General features: G+C 36.6%; 1 protein-coding gene across 1 annotated transcript in view; it reads left to right on the plus strand.

Annotated features, from left to right (window-relative positions):
• The window catches only part of LOC127637994 (ribosomal protein S6 kinase alpha-4-like), a 38,349-nt gene extending 22,381 nt beyond the window's left edge, over positions 1-15,968 (plus strand). The window contains 5 exon segments of the mRNA XM_052119354.1: positions 1,095-1,292; positions 3,750-3,909; positions 6,056-6,127; positions 6,130-6,218; positions 8,728-15,968. Of these exon segments, the coding sequence (XP_051975314.1) occupies positions 1,095-1,292; positions 3,750-3,909; positions 6,056-6,127; positions 6,130-6,218; positions 8,728-8,946 (738 nt within the window). The 3' untranslated portion in view covers positions 8,947-15,968.
• The last annotated feature ends 1,440 nt before the right edge of the window (positions 15,969-17,408 follow it).

The raw sequence follows: 17,408 nt of genomic DNA on the forward strand, positions 1-17,408 counted from the left end.
TCATAACTGCCATAAAGCCAGACTACAGTTTGCAAGTGCACATGGGAAACAAAAATTTAACTTCAGAATGACCATCGGCATGTTTGGAGGAAAAAGGGCGAGGCTTGCAAGCTGAAGAACACTTTCCCAACCGTGAAGCATGGGGGTGGCAGCATCATACTGTGGGGTGCTTTGCTGCAGGAGGGACTGGTGCACAAAATAGATAGCTTCATGAGGAAGGAAAATGATGTGGAAATTTTGAAGCCACATCTCAAGACATCAGCTAGGAAGTTAAAGCTCGGTCGCCAATGGATCTAACAAATGGACAATGACCCCAAGCATACCTCCAAAGTTGTGGCAAAATGGCTTAAGGACAGCAAAGTCAAGGTATTGGAGTGGCATCACAAAGCCCTGAGCTCAGTCTGATTGAAAATTTGTGGGCAGAAATTAAATAGCGTGTGCGAGCAATAAGGCCTACAAACCTGGCTCATTTACACCTGTTCTGTCTGGAGGAATGGGCCAAAATTCCAGCAACTTATTGTGAGAAGCTTGTGGAAGACTACCCCAAAAAATATATAGATAATTAAAACGCATTACATTTTTGTGGCAGACGAGTATATCATTGATAAGACAATACAAAAAGCGGCTTTAGAATACAATGTATTGTTTATTTGCATATTGTTGATCAAAAGTCAATCATTGGCATACAGTTCACAGCAATCCATTTCACAAGTGAATTTGTCAATCAGTCAGAGATATATTATTGTCCAAGGACCCGTCAATGTACACCTGCGTTAGATGGATGCTTTTGTAGCGTCTTTGGTTGTGTTGTGTCATAAGCATACATTTTTTTTAGTCACTGATTCAAGGTAAATGTAGTTTAATGCTTAGATTACTTCTTGAGATTCTTTAGTTTGGATTTGTGGTCCATCAATCTGTGTTTTGAATGCAAGATCGTATCTTCGTGCTGTATATGTATCATTCTTGGGTTTGGATCAAGATATTTAGTCATGACTGAAAACAGCCTCAGTTATTATTGTAATATACTTCAGTGTGCTTAGCAATATGCTACTAATGCGTATCTTTTTCTCTCTTTATTTTTTTCTGTCTGGCAGAATGTGCTGTTCGCTGATGAATCGGATGACTCTGTTTTGAAGGTGATAGATTTTGGTTTTGCACGATTGTTTCCAGCGGGGAGCGGCAGCGCTCCTCTGCAGACTCCCTGCTTCACCCTGCAGTACGCTGCTCCCGAGCTCTTCCACAGCTCTGGATATGACCAGGCGTGTGACCTCTGGAGCCTGGGGGTCATCTTGGTGAGTGTGTGAGGCTACATGCAAGTGTGTGTAAAAGAATCAGGGACTAAAAAAAAAATATTTTTCATTTTTCATTGTTCTGAGCAGAAACAGTATTTTTTTTTTAAGTGACAGTACGTGGTGCGAAGTGTGGGTGACATACCAGTTGCAGTGTTTACAGATCTCACAAGAAACAAGGCACCTTTTTTGGAAAAACAAGTTCAAACTAAGCGACTTGCCTCACCCTAAATAAGCAAAAATAAGCAATTACATTTTTTCCCATGTGGGGGAATTTTCCAGACAGAAATCTTAAGCTTAGTACTGTATACAGTAGCCTACATAAAGTAACATCTTTTCAATAAATGTATTCTTATTATTTCAGCTATTCATTTGGCCACCTAAAATCAATTAATAGCCTAAATTTCTCTCTCCAGCATGTGTGCACGCTGTTTTTTAACATTGGTTTCCTTCAGAATCAAAGCACATTTTTTTCGGGCAACAGGAAGTGGTGTAATTCTGAAAATTTACTATGATAAACTCACAGTACATTTTTGTTTCATAAAAAAATTATCTGAAAAATTAACCAGTTACCAGCATTTAAAAATAATGTTTTCAATCCGGAACAATTGAAAAGGATTTCGCTCCCGTTTTCGGTTATGCTCTTCTAAAAATAATTATTTTATTCTGTTTTTGTTTTCGTTTCTTGAATCGTTTTTAGTCCCTGATAAGAATATGTATTTATTAATATTGATAATGTAGCACGTGTCAGACTACTTTAGACAGGACTGCTATGATCGCAAGCCCTTTCGTCATTGAAATACATGCAGGCTGTGAATTATACATATCTGCAATTAAAGGGATAGTTCCCCCAAAAATCTAAATTCTCTCATCATTTACTCACCCTCATGCCAACCCAGATGTGTCTGACTTACTTTTTCTGCAGAACACAAATGAAGACTTTAGAAGAATATTTCAGCTCTGTAGGTCCATACAATGCAAGTGAATGGGTGCCAAAATTATGAAAGTCACATAAATGCAGATCAAAATAATCCATATGACTCGATATCTTCAGAAGTGATTTTATAGGATCAATATTTAAGTCCAGTTTTGCTAGAAATTCCTCTCCCCAACAGGGGGCGATATGCATGAAGAATGTGAATCACCAAAACCACAAAAAGAAGAATGTGAAATTGAAAGGAGGAGTAATTATAGTAAAAAAAGGACTTAAATATTGATCTGTTTCTCACCCAAACTCATCATATCGATTCTGGAGACATTGATTTAACCACTGGAGTCTTGTTGATTACTTTTATGCTGACTTTATGTCCTTTATGGGGTTTCAAAGTTCTGGTCACTATTTACTTGCATTGGTGAACTATCCCTTTGATGCTTTTTATTTTAATTTTATAAATTGCACTGAATTAACACGTTAAATCAACAGCTTTAAAATGTATGTATTATAATTATGTGCTTTTTGGAGCATACAAATTTTGCCACCCATTCACTTGCATTATATGGAACAAAAGAGCTGAGAAATTCTTATAAAAATCAAAATTTAAACTTCTGGGATAGCGTGAGTAAATGATGAGAAAATGTTCATATTTGAGTGAACCATCCCTTTAAGTTTTCACTCTTAAAAACGTTAATTCTTGACATTAAAAAATACGCCACTACTCGCTGAAATACACATTCTTGATATCAAAATTTGTATTATTATCTTATAAAAAAACATTATTCACATATATCTACAACTGCATTTTCATAACTATAATTTCGCAATTATCTGTCGTTCATTCTTATTCTAAATACAATTACAGATAACTATAATTAATAAAGAAATTCTAATTTCTGTTACCAGCATTGCATCACTTACTAGTAAAAATTATCATTTTTGATATCAATAATTACAGTTACTAGTTCAAATGTCCATTCCTAAAATCATCAATTGAATTACAACTAGCAAAAAATTTTCATTTTGATTTGCATTTTGATCTTAAAATTTAACGATTCTTGATACTACAGCAAAAATTAAAATGCTAATGAACTCATTTAGTTTAAACATTACATATTAATCAAAAAAAACTATCCAATTAAATAAAGAAAAAAGGCATCAGTATTTACTTTATGTATTTTTCAGTAAAGGTAAACATTTCTTCAGGTTTTTCAAATAATTATTCAAGACAAGTAAACAGACAAGTTATAAAATAAAAAACAAAGAAATTAATTACAAGCAAATCATTAAAAAAACAAGCAATAGATCAATACAGACACATACAGTAAACCGCTCTTGATGTTTTTCAGGTATCTAATGGCAAAAGCATTCAAGTAAAAGTACAGAAATAATCAATCATTAAATAAATCTACTTTATTGTATTATGTAAAACTGTGAACTCAATACCTAGGACATTTACATATTAATTTATTAAAAATGCCACATCTAATATGCAAATGTTGTGTCTATGTTATTTTCTGTGTCAGTACACGATGCTGTCTGGACAAGTTCCATTCCAGAGTGAGAAAAAAGGAATGACGTCATCACACGCTGCTGACATCATGCACAAGATCAAAGAGGGAGATTTCTCATTGGACGGAGAAGCCTGGAAGGGTGTGTCTGAAGAGGCCAAAGATCTAGTGAGAGGTATTGAAACAAAAAAAATACATAAATCAGTAGGTGAAATAATCAATAAATCACAGCTAGTGTAATAGCATGATTGCAAGTGTAATATTACTTTTATACAACGAATCTATAAACAAAAAGTTAATAGCGTAAGTTGTGTTTTAGACAAAATTTGGTTAGTTTGTATATTTTTCTCTGCCAATGAAAAGACTTCCAAAAGAAGTCAAAGTATCAAGCTTTGCGTGTGGCCAAGCGATGCACAAACTGACTGCCAGCCAAGCAGTGAAATACTCCAGTGCTGTTATACAAAATATCAGCAGTCTTGGAACATTTCTTGTCCAATCAAATTAGAGCTCTGGAACTAAATGTTCTATTATATCTCTATGTACTGTATGATTGTTGGCAGGGCTGTTTGTAGCTATAAGCAGTATAAGCAGCTGCTTGGGGCCCCCGAGCCACCAGGGGGCCCTACAAAGCATGGTTGGTTTATTTTATTTTATTTTATTTTTTTTTTTATTTTATTTAAGTGTACTAAAAGCTGCAAGTAAGACTCAGGCAGCTGTTAAAGCTCAAGAAGCTGGGGATTCAGGAACAAATATTGCTTTTAAATAGGAATATAAATAAGATTGTGGTGTCACTCTTGGATGGGGTTGGACCTGGATAAGGGGAGGTGCTCCAAGTAGGATTTCGCTTAGGACCCCATTTGCTCAGAAACAGAGTACACCCCTAGTCTAATGGTGGTTTCTATGACCACATATTATCCAAATTATTTAATTTGTCATTTAACCAGGAAATAAATAAATATATTCAGAAAATAATTTGGAGGATTTCAGCATAAAATTGTGTATTTAAATGAGGTTTATTGTAGGATCAGGGTCCAGTAGATTAGTTTCTTCAAAAAAGCACTTGCTACAAGATGACCTAGTGTTCGGTGTAATGATTGATGATCAGCCAATAATAACGGAATTAAAATCCAGATGGGTTTAGAGTAACAAGACCTGGAAAATCTACATGATTTCAGACTGTCCAGTAGGATTGCCATGGGGCATGGTGTTACCAGTTTTACTCTGTACAAGGGATGACACCGGTATGAAATTTTATACTGGGTAAAAGAGGGAAACGATGACGATGTAATTGGATATTGTGATGCAACAACCCACAATAAGTGATGTATTTGCCCGGACAATGAAATACCTGATTACCTCAATCAAGCCCGTGATTGAGAGAATGCAGTGTTTAAGGAGGTTCGTTGCCAAAGAGATGTTGCCCTTGAAACTGTTGAAAAGCCATATTTCAAAAAGTGGAACAACACACATTTTAATTGCACTTCATTTTTTTCAGTTTCATTCGAAATTTTGTTAAAATAATACAAAAATAAAGTTCAAAGTTTGAAATCAAGCTGCCATGCGTTATTGTATAGGCTATTGCTTAATGGAAATTACCCCATAGTACCACTTAGCATCCAACCAGCGGTAATACGGTTAGTCGGTTTGAACATGAACACCGCACCGATGTGAAAATGATGATATCGTGGCAAGTCTACTCTCCAGCATCAAATCTGTATAAATGCATCATATCTAACAATAATTCACTGAAGACTTGGAAACAACTGAGAAATATACTTTCTAAAATGTGTGATGCTGCAGTTCCTTCAGGATCAAAGCACATGTTTAATTTGTTTCGGGTTACATGAAGTGGTGTAGTTCCAAACATTTACTTTGATAAACCCTTTGGCTTTTAGTTTCATGAAAAATAACGTTTTCACTCAGGAACAATTTAAAATCACTTTGTTCCAGTTTTCAGTTACATTCTGCAAAACATCTTGTTATTTTTCGGGTTTTCGTTCCTTGAACAGTTTTAGTCCCTGATTACAACCTGAAATAGCTCTGACATACTTTTTAATACTTTCTTTTTGTACTACTCAAAAGCTCATGAAAAGCGTTTTCTGACCTAGCCATCAGGGACCTGCGGGCACTCGAGCACATTTCAGTCCAATATCTGAACAAGTGCTTGTTGTTATAGCTGTCATCTGATCATCTGAATTGAGATGGATGAGGTATGGTGGCCTGGTGCAGGGAAACCGCTGCATGATGGTCCCTGGAGATGCCGTTTCAGTGACTGAAGCCCCAAATTAGCCTCCAATCTCAAGTGTTCTCTCTTTTCACAGGTTTGTTAACTGTAGACCCTGAGCGACGACTGAAACTCTCTGCTTTGAAAGAGAACGCCTGGCTTCAGGGAGGGGGGTCATGTCCTCTACGCCCCTCTGCACCCCTGATGTTCTGGAGTCCAGTGGCCCGACAGTCCGTACCTATGTCAATGCCACCTACAAGGTCAAGTATCTGCATTTATACTCTTTGTTTGCAGTCTGCAAAGTGTGACACCAAAATTAAATTCCTGGCCAAACCTAACTGGACATACTGGGCCGTAATTAGAAAATGGCATATTTTATGATTAATAATTATCTGTGGTGCAAGTGCTTTAACTTTAAGATTTAAACAAACCCCTATCCAAAAGTATTAAAATTTTGTGCAATTACTTTTTCTATTTATTTATATAGATAATTTTAACCTCATAATTGCAACTTTATTTAAAATAATTGCAGTGCATTCCGATTGTATGGTGCGGTACATTTTAGTGAGAGTCCTAGAAAATGTTGGTCCCCTTAGCAGTTTATTCTGGCCCAGAACAGCCCACTTAGGCTATATTCACACTAACGTTTTGGTCTATCTGACTCAAAAAAAAATCAAAAGAAATCAGCAAAGTGGACCTCCACAAGTCTGGTTCATACTTAGGAGCAATTTCCCAACACCTGAAGGTACCACGTTCATCTGTAAAAACAAAGTACGCAAGTATAAACACCATGGAACCACACAACCATCATAGTGTTCAGGAAGGAGACGAATTCTGTCTCCTAGAGATTAACGTAGTTTGGTGTGAAAAGTGCAAATCAATCCCAGAACAAAGGCAAAGGACCTTGTGAAGATGCTGGAGGAAACAGGTAGACAAGTATCTATATCCACAGTAAAACGAGTCCTATTTCGACATAACCTGAAAGGCTCCTCAGCAAGGAAGAAGCCACTGCAGCAAATCGGTCTTCCAAATGGACAATGACCCCAAGCAAGCCTCAAAGTTGTGGAAAAATGGCTTAAGGACAACAAAGTCAAGGTATTGGAGTGGCCATCGCAAAGCCCTGATCTCAATCCGATTGAAAATTTGTGGGCAGAACTGAAAAAGTGTGTGCGAACCAGGAGGCCTACAAGCCTGACACATTTACACCAGTTCTGTCTGGAGGAATGGGCAAAAGTTGAAATAAATAATTCTCCTTACTGTTATTCTGACTTTTCACATTCTGACTTAAAATAAAGTAGTGATTCTAACTGACCAAAACAGGGAATATTTTCAAGTAAATGTCAGGAATTGTGAAAAACTGAGTTTAAATGTATTTAGCTAAGGTGTATATAAACCTCTGACTTAAAATGTATGCCATGTTCTCAGTCAGATTGACAACCGTATTTACGAACAGGTGCGAGTTTTGAAATGTCCTGTTCATACAACAGTTTACAGTAGCGGCTTGAGCACTGTCTGTATGAACGAACAACCGAAGTCAAGCCCATATTCTAACAGCTGTAACCACAGTGACAATGACTTACATAAATGTCAAAGATGGGACGTCCATTACGTCAACATGCCTTATCAAATTGAAACCACGTTATTAAATCCAATGGAGGTGCGAGTACATGCATCATATCATAATTAACCAGCAGTGGCTTCTAACCTCTCATTTGTTTCGTGCAACTCATGCCCCCGATCACTGGTGGAAGATGGCAGCTGGAGCTATGGATGATACGCAACTAATGTCTCTTTGAGTTAATGAAACCCCACTTGAAACACACAGTGCAGCATGATTTCATGCAGTTGTAACTGACAACCGTATTTATGCCTTTACAGTGCACTTTGAAAGGAAAACAATAATGATAGCCATGCTGATTAATCGTTCCAAGAGAATTAAAAAAGAATATGACTTAAAAGTGAGTTCAGATTGATCCTTTTATTACAACTTTCAACCCTCCGACAGTGGAATGTAAAGTCTATGTTGGGTATAGGGCATAGGGATTCCACTTCTGAGTGGAATGCACCTATGTGTCATGTATATGTTACAGGGTAGCCAAAGCAGTGCAAACTTCTTTTGCATTAATACAGACATTGGCTTTATCCACCCATAGAGATGTATTAAGGTGTGGTAGCATGCACAGGTTGCTAGCCACCACAACACAATAAGATACTGAACGTCTCACGCGAATACGAGACGCTTGAGTATTTTGAGTGCTTAAATACATGACAGGGGTCCTATTCAAGAGTGTGAAGCGGTCCGACCCTTTTATGCTTCAATACGGGATACAAAGCCTTTAACGGGACGTTCACTGATTACTAAAATACAGGACAATAGGTATCCTGTATAGGACGTCAAAATGCGGGACGTCCCAGCTAAAACAGGACAGTAGTAAACCATAGCAGCATCAAACATTGCATATGCCCCCTTCCAGTCATACCCTCATGAAAAGCATAAACAATGGCAAAACATTGATTGCTGAACTCTCAGATTGATTGTTACTATGACAACTAATGTGGTTGTGCCAACAAAAGCGACTACAGTCAGAACAGAAAAAAAATCGCAGTGTGAACAAAGCCTTAGACTTGAAGGGACCAACATGCAAAGTGACCAACCACAGCTCGTTTTTGTTTTTCAGTGACATTAAGATACCGCATTAATATACTGCTGAGTAAATTCATTATGATATTGACTTTTTTGGCTCTATTTTCTCTCACAAATACACACAGGCATTTAACCGTGGAAAGCGAGAGGGGTTTTTCCTTAAAAGTGTCGACAATGCTCCACTAGCAAAACGGCGGAAATTGAAAATGACCAGCACTGGCTTGGAAACACGGCGCAGCTCCTCTTCATCTTCATCTTCATCTTCCTCCTCTTCCTCATCCGCTTCCCATTCCAAGACGAAGAACTGCCAATCTGTGGCTCCCCGCGAAGACCCCAAACTGTGACATTTCACCTCGAAAAGACGAGCTGCATATACGTGGTGAGAAACTTGCAAAAGACCTACAGAAAAGACTATCACCTTGATATGGCAGATTAAGGCAACAAATTCCACATTAGCTATAAAAGGGTTTGAACTTTCATCCGGAAGTTTGTGGGTGGCGAGATAAACAGACTGTCATTGGATATTTAAGACAAGACGAGGAAAGGTGGTTTTTTAACAGTGGTGGCTTTCTATATACAAAATGCCAAGGAAATGATCTACATTGTAAAAAAGAGACTCTGATGGCGTTTCCCGTGCAATTTTATGGGACACTGTTTTGGTTTACTCACATTTTGAGACATTTTATTGAGGGTAAAATATAAGTGTACAACAAAGTCGCAAGTGAGCAAAGCCATATGTGAGAATTAGAGTGAACTTGTATTTTGAATGCATCTTAACGTTTTAATGATCCACTGAGCAAAGCTTTATGTGAATCATGTATAGGCTCTTTACATTCATGTCACTACTTTCAGAAGGTTTCTCGATGTATGCATGGTTGTAGTATTTTAAATATTTAGCATTTTAAAAAACTGAGCTCTGAAGTCAGAACCACACATCGTCTCTCATTGATCCACCAATTGCAATGCAGGGCTTTTGGAGAACTCACCAAGAATACTGCCTCCTATCTACAGCTTTATGTCTCGGTCTTGATTCCCTGAATGATTATCTTTAGTATTCATGTGAAGTGCATAGAGACTACTTAATATGGCATCATTAACTTACTTGACTGATTTCAAAAGGTATGGCTTACCTTCTGAACCGGTCGCTTTACGAACCGGCCGTTGAGTTTGCACCACCTTTATCAGACTATTATCAGTGTACTTGAAATGCTATGCTTCTTAAAGGAATAGTTTATCCTAACATGCACATTCTGTCATCTTCTGTCGTTCCTGACCTGTGTGACTTACTTTCCAATGTGGAACACAAAATTAGATATTTTGAAGAATGATGACGAAGGTTCCATTGGTTAACGACAGTTAATTCATTAGATATCATGAACAAATAATTAACAATATATAAATATTTTTTGGCATTTATTAATCTTTGTTAAAGTTGGTTAATAAAAATACAATTGTTTATTGTTAGCTTTCTGAAGGAGTGATTTTTGGCCTCATAGCTCTTGTAGTTTTCATTAGAAAAACTCCAGTTCCTTTGTTTGTAGTGATTAATGTTTAGTTTTTAGGTGCCTTAGCATTTTGGATGGTTTAAGGCTCTCATTCACGAATACATCGCAATAAATCACACACTGGTTGTGGATGCCCATCGCTTAGCCATTTTCCAAGTACTTTTCGTCATATTTCCTGCTTTTGGCTTTATTTCCTTTTGACTCTGTTTCTGTTGGATGCTTTTTAACGTCAGCACCAGTTAGAAATCGCTTCTTGACTAATCTGTTGACCAACTGATATGGGTACAAATTACTAGACCCATGTGACGTCATGTAATAAGCAGTAATTAGTTAATATCCCAGTCAAGTCCCCAGCAGGTGGTGGTTTTACACTCGTTCAAAATAAAAGTTTTCCCATGACCTCTTTGGGACCCCCTGGGCGGTCGTGACCCCCAGGTTAAGAACCACTGAACTAATGCTAACAAATACAACTTTCGATTTTAAAAAAAGTATTAGTATATGCTGAAATTATCATAAACTAAGAATAATAAATTGTGTAAAAAATATTGTTCATTGTTATTCATGTTAATGTTGTTAACTGATGTAAACAAATGGAACCTTATTGTAAAGTGTTACCGATGAGTTTTATTTAGAATTATGTTTACTAAAAATTTCCCTAAACACTAAGTAAAAACAGAAAGAAAAAGACAAATATTTTTGTATGTTTACATGTTGAAGACGGTGATTCTCTGTGACGTCACAGCTTCCAAAACGCATCGGCCAAACTAAATATAGCAGCCAGTGGCGATAGTTTAAAAATACTAAATTTTTTTATATACTGGTCGCCCACTACTGTACTATACTTTACTGTATTGTACTGCAATATACTGTACTGTATTGTTGCTCCAATACCAACATTTTTATTTCAGTATGATACCAGCCCTGGCACCTTGCTATCGATACTAAATAGATACTATAATCAACATATAAAAAGCCTCAGCGTTTTGATGAAATTACACCGAAAATGACTTGATTAAAAGAAAAATTATGCAACAAATTATGTTTTCCTTTAAATTTTTTCTGGATTCCATGTTAAATGTTTTAAATAAATTGTATGATCAAATGGTGTTAAATCAAAGTGATACATACAGCTTTAAAGTGTGTGTGTGAGTGAGTGAGTGAGTTTGTTTGTTTGTGAGTTTTATGTTTTTTACCAAACATTTCACATTTATTTTTGGTAAAATGAAATTCTGAACAACAGAGCTTCACAGTATTAAAGTCCCTGTAAAAGCAAAATAATAGATTTGCTGCTTTTAGTCTATATTTATTCCCATAAGGTCATCGATATGCTTGTGTATTTCCAAATGCTGACAAAATTCATTTTCAGAAGATAGAAGCATTTAAAGTCAGCAGGCTTGACAGACCGAGGCACAGTCATGATGGCACCAAGCGCCTGATAAACTTTGTCCAATCAAATGCTTTTTCCATCTTTTTCCTGGAGGTCTTGGGAAATGAATGTGGGTGGAACTTCCACCGGAAGTCGTCCTATAGCATTGCCTAGCTCTGGCTGCAGTCATTTAAAGACCCTGTTTACAGCTGGTAATAAGACGAGCTTCGGATGATCCAATCGCAAATGAACAGTGCTAAATATAGTTTTAAACGGGTTGCAAAGTGTTGTAATTGGATCACAAATAAACACATACAAAGGTACTCCAAACCACATCACATTTGAGGTTTAAAATGCTGTCCTGCTGCGTCCCGGATGCCAGCGAAGCACCACCTCTCACCAGCCAAACAAAAGTTGAAACTTGCGTATGGATTTAAAAGGAATTAACTGTCCAATTGGAAAAATTTAAAAAGCGATTACAAACCCAAGTATGAGAACTTCACGACTCTTCCTCAGTGTGTCTGTCTGATTTGAACATGCAGGGTGACAAGATGACAAGCACACACACATCTGAAGCTGAACTAACACAGGTACTCCACTAAAGCAACCTATAATTTTGCTCAAAATGTTGCGTTTGTGCTTCGATTAAATCTCAACTGCTTCTGGGAGAATCTGCGTGCCGGTTTTGTTTGCGCTTTCATTGTCTTTATGACTTTTTTGCAGTTTATTATGGTTCAGTAACACACTGACAGTGATTGATGTATGTCCTTATGAAATCATAAACGCTCTCCTCAAAATCCCAACACCACGATGAAAGAACGAATGGACGCAACAACAGCTGTCGTTTACTTATGCCCATATTTCTTGCTAAGCATCATGGGACGTAGGAAAAAAGTGGATAGAACGTGAACACTCCATTCCCCCTAGCATGTCTCCAGCCTTAGTCCCCACATAAATTTTTTTTTTTCCTTGTTCGAAAATCCGTTTCACACGGAAATACGTCAAAATACAGGAATAAAGTCGGTCATAACTTCCGTTTCATGGCGACTTGAATAAAAAAAAAAAAACGAATTACCAGTGGCATTAGGCTGCTATGGCTGAATCACAACATGCTGATAATACCATTGTGTTTGTGATCTTGTTTACAGCTAACAATAATAATAATAATAATAATACAACCATTTAATACTACATAATTGTTATTATGAGAAGTATTGCTACTTTTTGAATATTACATTTGTATACAGTAGTTATATTTTTCTGCCTTTTTAATTTCACGTTTCCATTTGAAATAAGTTTTCAAGTTAGCGGGACTTGTATTTTGACAGACCTATGACTTCCTGTTTATACAGGTTAGTTATATCAAGCTTCTCATTAATGCTGGGATACTCCCATCATGACTCTCGAGCTGAAATCTCCGAGCAGCACCCGAGGAGTTAGTTTAAGTGTTAACCAGCGTATATACTCTAAACACACTGCATGAAAATGAAGCACCAGCAGTGTGAGTTTGTGTGATTGTGTGTGGGAATCCTATGACAGAGCAGAGCGGCACCTCTTGTTCATTCTGTAGTGTGCAGCGCTTGTGACTGTATGATATTTAATTAAATCATATTCTTCTGTTTAAAGATCACACTTCGCCATATCCAGAGGTTTTTATTTTATTTTCAAATTGTCAGTGATTTAATTGCCAATCTGTAACATCTTATATCACTTTGCCAATGTCAGCAAACTGTAATATTGTACCGAAGCGAGCAACAAGATGATATCGTACTGTTTAGATTTTTTTGGTATCGCGATACTTCGTTAGTACCGGTTAACTGCGCAACACTACTGTCCTTACCGTACTGTACTGTACTTAATTATACTGTACTGGACTATAGTATACTATACTTTACTATAGTTTACTGTACTGCGTTATACTATACTAAAAAATATTTAAGCCTATTTTTACGATTTATGCATTTCTATCACAATTTCTATTGTTTAATCTTTAACAAAATATAATTAACAGGATTTAATATATTTAAATTGTTTTAGTTTTGTTAAAGGTTACTCAATGAAATTTGCTGGAAATGTTTTTGAAATTGAAATAAAATAGGTCTTAAATCTTAAAAAAAAAAAAAAAAAATTATGGAAAACATTTGTGTAAATTGTATGTGCGGTGCTTATTTCGGTCATTTTTGGAGCTCGACAGCCTCAGTTCACTTTATCAAAAAGGGCACTTTGGACATTCTGCAGAATATCTTTTGTTTTTGTTTTCAACATAAGAAATGCATACATAAAGTCATACAGGTTTGGAACAACATCAGGGTGAATAACTGGTGACAGAATTTCCTTTTCCACTGCCTGCTCAACTCCATTTTTCTACCCACTGTAAGGGCTGAGGTTCACAACCGCAATCAGTCCCTCAGATTTTTAAGGGCTTTCACAATCACAGGCTCCTAAACCAGTCCATGCTGTAAGCGAGCAGCCCCCTTGCACTGTGACGAGTGAGAGAAGAAACACACTGTTTCTTGTTGTTTGATGTACAAGCATTCAGATGTTTTAGCATTGAGTCTTTGCGCTGTGTAAATCAACCAGTGCACACCTGGGATTCAGAGCAGGTGTGTCCTGATGGTTTTATGAAAATGCAAGCAGGTGTCGAGTCACAGTTAAACACCTCCAGCATTGTTTAATAAACAATAAACTGGCAGGTATGAACAATTTAGCAGTCGAACCAGATGTTTGGTGCTATTTATATTAAAATAATATATTCATCATTTTTTCAGTGCCAAAATAATCAGTTAATGGGGGATAATATTGTCTGTCTGATTACATACGTGTTCAGCAGTCCTTGCACACATGACACACTAGTCTTCTTAATATTTGAGTTTTATATGAGTTTGTTATGCACAAGCAGTGCTTCTGTCAGCTTTTCATTGATGGAAACAGTTTGTGGAAAGACTGGCACCACTTCTTCACATTCAGATCCATGTCTTTGGAGACTCTGAGGACTCTGAGGTGTAATTTTGCTCTGCATTTTTAATAAAGTATCTTTCTAGCACAATTATGCCATGTCATGTGATTAAAGTTATTTTGAGTTTGGGGTTATTAAGCGATGATCTAATGAACACACTTATTTTACACTATTATTTTCAAATGTTTTCTTGGCTTTAAAAACTGTAATATTTTGTATTTATTACTTTTTACTCTTTATATCTTGTATGTTTGTTATAGAGATTATTCCACAGTGTTATGGCTTTTTGCTTAATTTAATTTGTTTGACTACTTTTTTTATGTGGCAAATGAATTTGTCGGTAGGAACAAATTGTCTTTATTAGGATCTTGTGCACTGCATCACAAATTATGTTTTGTTGAAGTTATAGAAATGTACATTTTTGATAGTGAATTGTTTTAATAGATATGATCTTAAATCTACGGTTTTAGTGTGAGCTCACTGTCTTTTTTATGTGGTTTGAGTTTCAGTTTGGTCTTAATGTGCATGTTATGTTATTGTAAGGGTTCTGATTTGCATGTTTTGATGTTTAATTTAGTTTTTAATACCTTTTCTTGATAACTTGAGTGTTGTCTTTGCCAAAAACAAAAAAACGTTTTCTAAAAAAAAAAGAGAATCATGGAGCAAAATGAAACACACTGTTATAAGAAGACATGGGGTGCATTGTTTTGCATTGAGAACATTGTTGAATCCAAAGCATATAAAATATAACCATATACTTTACTCAGATTTTATGTGGTATTTATTTGTTTATTTATTTATGTATTTTTTTTTGTGCAACTTTTATTATGCATTTAATTGCGCACAGATCGGGGCTTGATTTTTTTTTTTTTTAAATCAATTAAAATGTATAGTGGGATCCAAAAGGCCCCCTGTGAAAATGCTTCCATAGTATTTAAAGTTTTTCTAATTTAGTTTATTTTTATTATTTTTATTTTTGGTATTATTTTTAAGTTTATTAAAGGAATTGTTCCCCCAAAAATGACATTTCTATAATTATTTACTCACCCATATGCCATTTCAAACAAGTATGACTTTCTTCTACAGAAGGATGTACAATGTGTTTTTGTTCATACGATGCAAGTCAGTGGGGTCCAAAACACTTAAGATCCAGAAATGGCTCGAGTGGTTTAATCCATGTATTCTGTAGTGATACGATTGGTTTTGGGTGAGAAATAGACCAAAAATACAACTCCTTTTCACTTTAAATTTTGAAAACTGTAGTCTCCTATGTCATGTTCATGATTCGGTTGATGCGTGTATGTCCTTGTTGGAGATTAAAAGTTTTGGACCCCATTGACTTGCATTGTATGGAGAAACAAACATCATGTGGCCTTTACAAATCTTTGTGTTCCAAAAACAAAGAAAGTCATTAGAGTTTAAGAATGCATAAGGGTGAGTAAATTATAAAATTATAATTTTTCAGTGAGCTATCCCTTTAATAGCATAACAATGCTATTAAAGCCCAGGCCAATGGGGCCAATGCCTTGAGCCGAGAGAGCGCAGTGGTCCGATTCCCTGATACAAGTCACTTCAAATGTCAAATGGATTGAGATAGATGAACAGTGCTGGAATTGGTGCCAATAACTGTTGGCACTATGTGAAATAAATGAAGAAATGAGAAATGTTGTTTGTTCTAGTCACCCTTTCAGCACCAATACAGCATTCTGAACACTTTATCACCGTTTTGAGTGGCAAAGAGGCTTGTGCCTTAATACCTCACAGGACCAAGGAGGTGTATGATATTTAGAGAGAGCTATCCATTCCCAATCACCTCAATGTCAATTGCTTGGTTGATAAATGGTAACTGAAAACTGTTGCTTTTTCATGATGCTGCATCCACACCTGTGTCAGTGTAAGACCAAGACATCGGCCAGCGCAACATAAACAGTAAAACTACTGTGCACCTTCAATGGCCATTAGTGGAGAAAGATGCCTGCAGGACCATGCTAACCAGCCAAACTTTGACCCCTTGGTCCTAAACGCTTGATTAATATGTGGTGTTGGACCGTTTATAGAGCTAATGTTATGGGCACCAAAGAATTTAAATGAACTGGTTATGGCAAATTAATGGCTGTTGATGGTGACAGGAAATCTGAGGCCAGCTGTGATGAATGGGTGAATTTGACAATGACCTCAACATTTCATGGTTAAAGGGTGGAATTTATTATCAATAATTTTTTTCATTTATCAAGGTGTTCATGAAAGATCTCAAGATAATTCTCACTTTTTCAGATGTGACATGACATTATGCTTATTTCGCTCCTGCTGTACCCAGTCAGTACAGCAGATGTCATCACGACTCCTGGTGCTGCCTTTCACTGGGCCACAGTACAATGAGAGCACCAGGAGAAAACGGCCCGAATGCGGCTGTCACCGTGCCATTAATCAAAGTGATGTGTAAGCGGATCATTTGCATAGGAAATTGTGATATATCGAGCATGACACAAATGGATATGAATGGAAGGGTAAATCAAACAGATTCCATCAATTATAATTGCCCCCTTCTGGTTGTGACCCAAGGTCTTCGTGTCGACTTCGAACACAAACCACTTATTGTTTCAGAGAGGAGTCATACATGCAAATTAGCTATGTGCAGCCTAATAATCTGTTATTAATCTGTCATTAATGAAAAGTATGTAAACATCTCAATTGGACAAAAATTATCCAATTGAGCTCTATTCAAACAAAGGATCTTTGCGTTGTCAAACATGGAATGTTGTGCTGTATCTCAGTAACTGTAAGGTTTTGAGTCAAAAGTCCAACTATTACCAATGTCCCATGTCTGCCAAACATGTTGAGTGGAGCAAACATCATCTGCACCATGAAACTGAACTTTTGATCGGATGTTCTGAGTGAATGCACTTAGCAGCATAGGAAAGATATAGGATGCACCCTTGCTCCCTATTTAGTGAATGACTTGACCTTCAGTGTGCTGTC

This window comes from Xyrauchen texanus, chromosome 4 (assembly GCF_025860055.1).
Source record: "Xyrauchen texanus isolate HMW12.3.18 chromosome 4, RBS_HiC_50CHRs, whole genome shotgun sequence".
Taxonomy (NCBI): Eukaryota; Metazoa; Chordata; class Actinopteri; order Cypriniformes; family Catostomidae; genus Xyrauchen; species Xyrauchen texanus.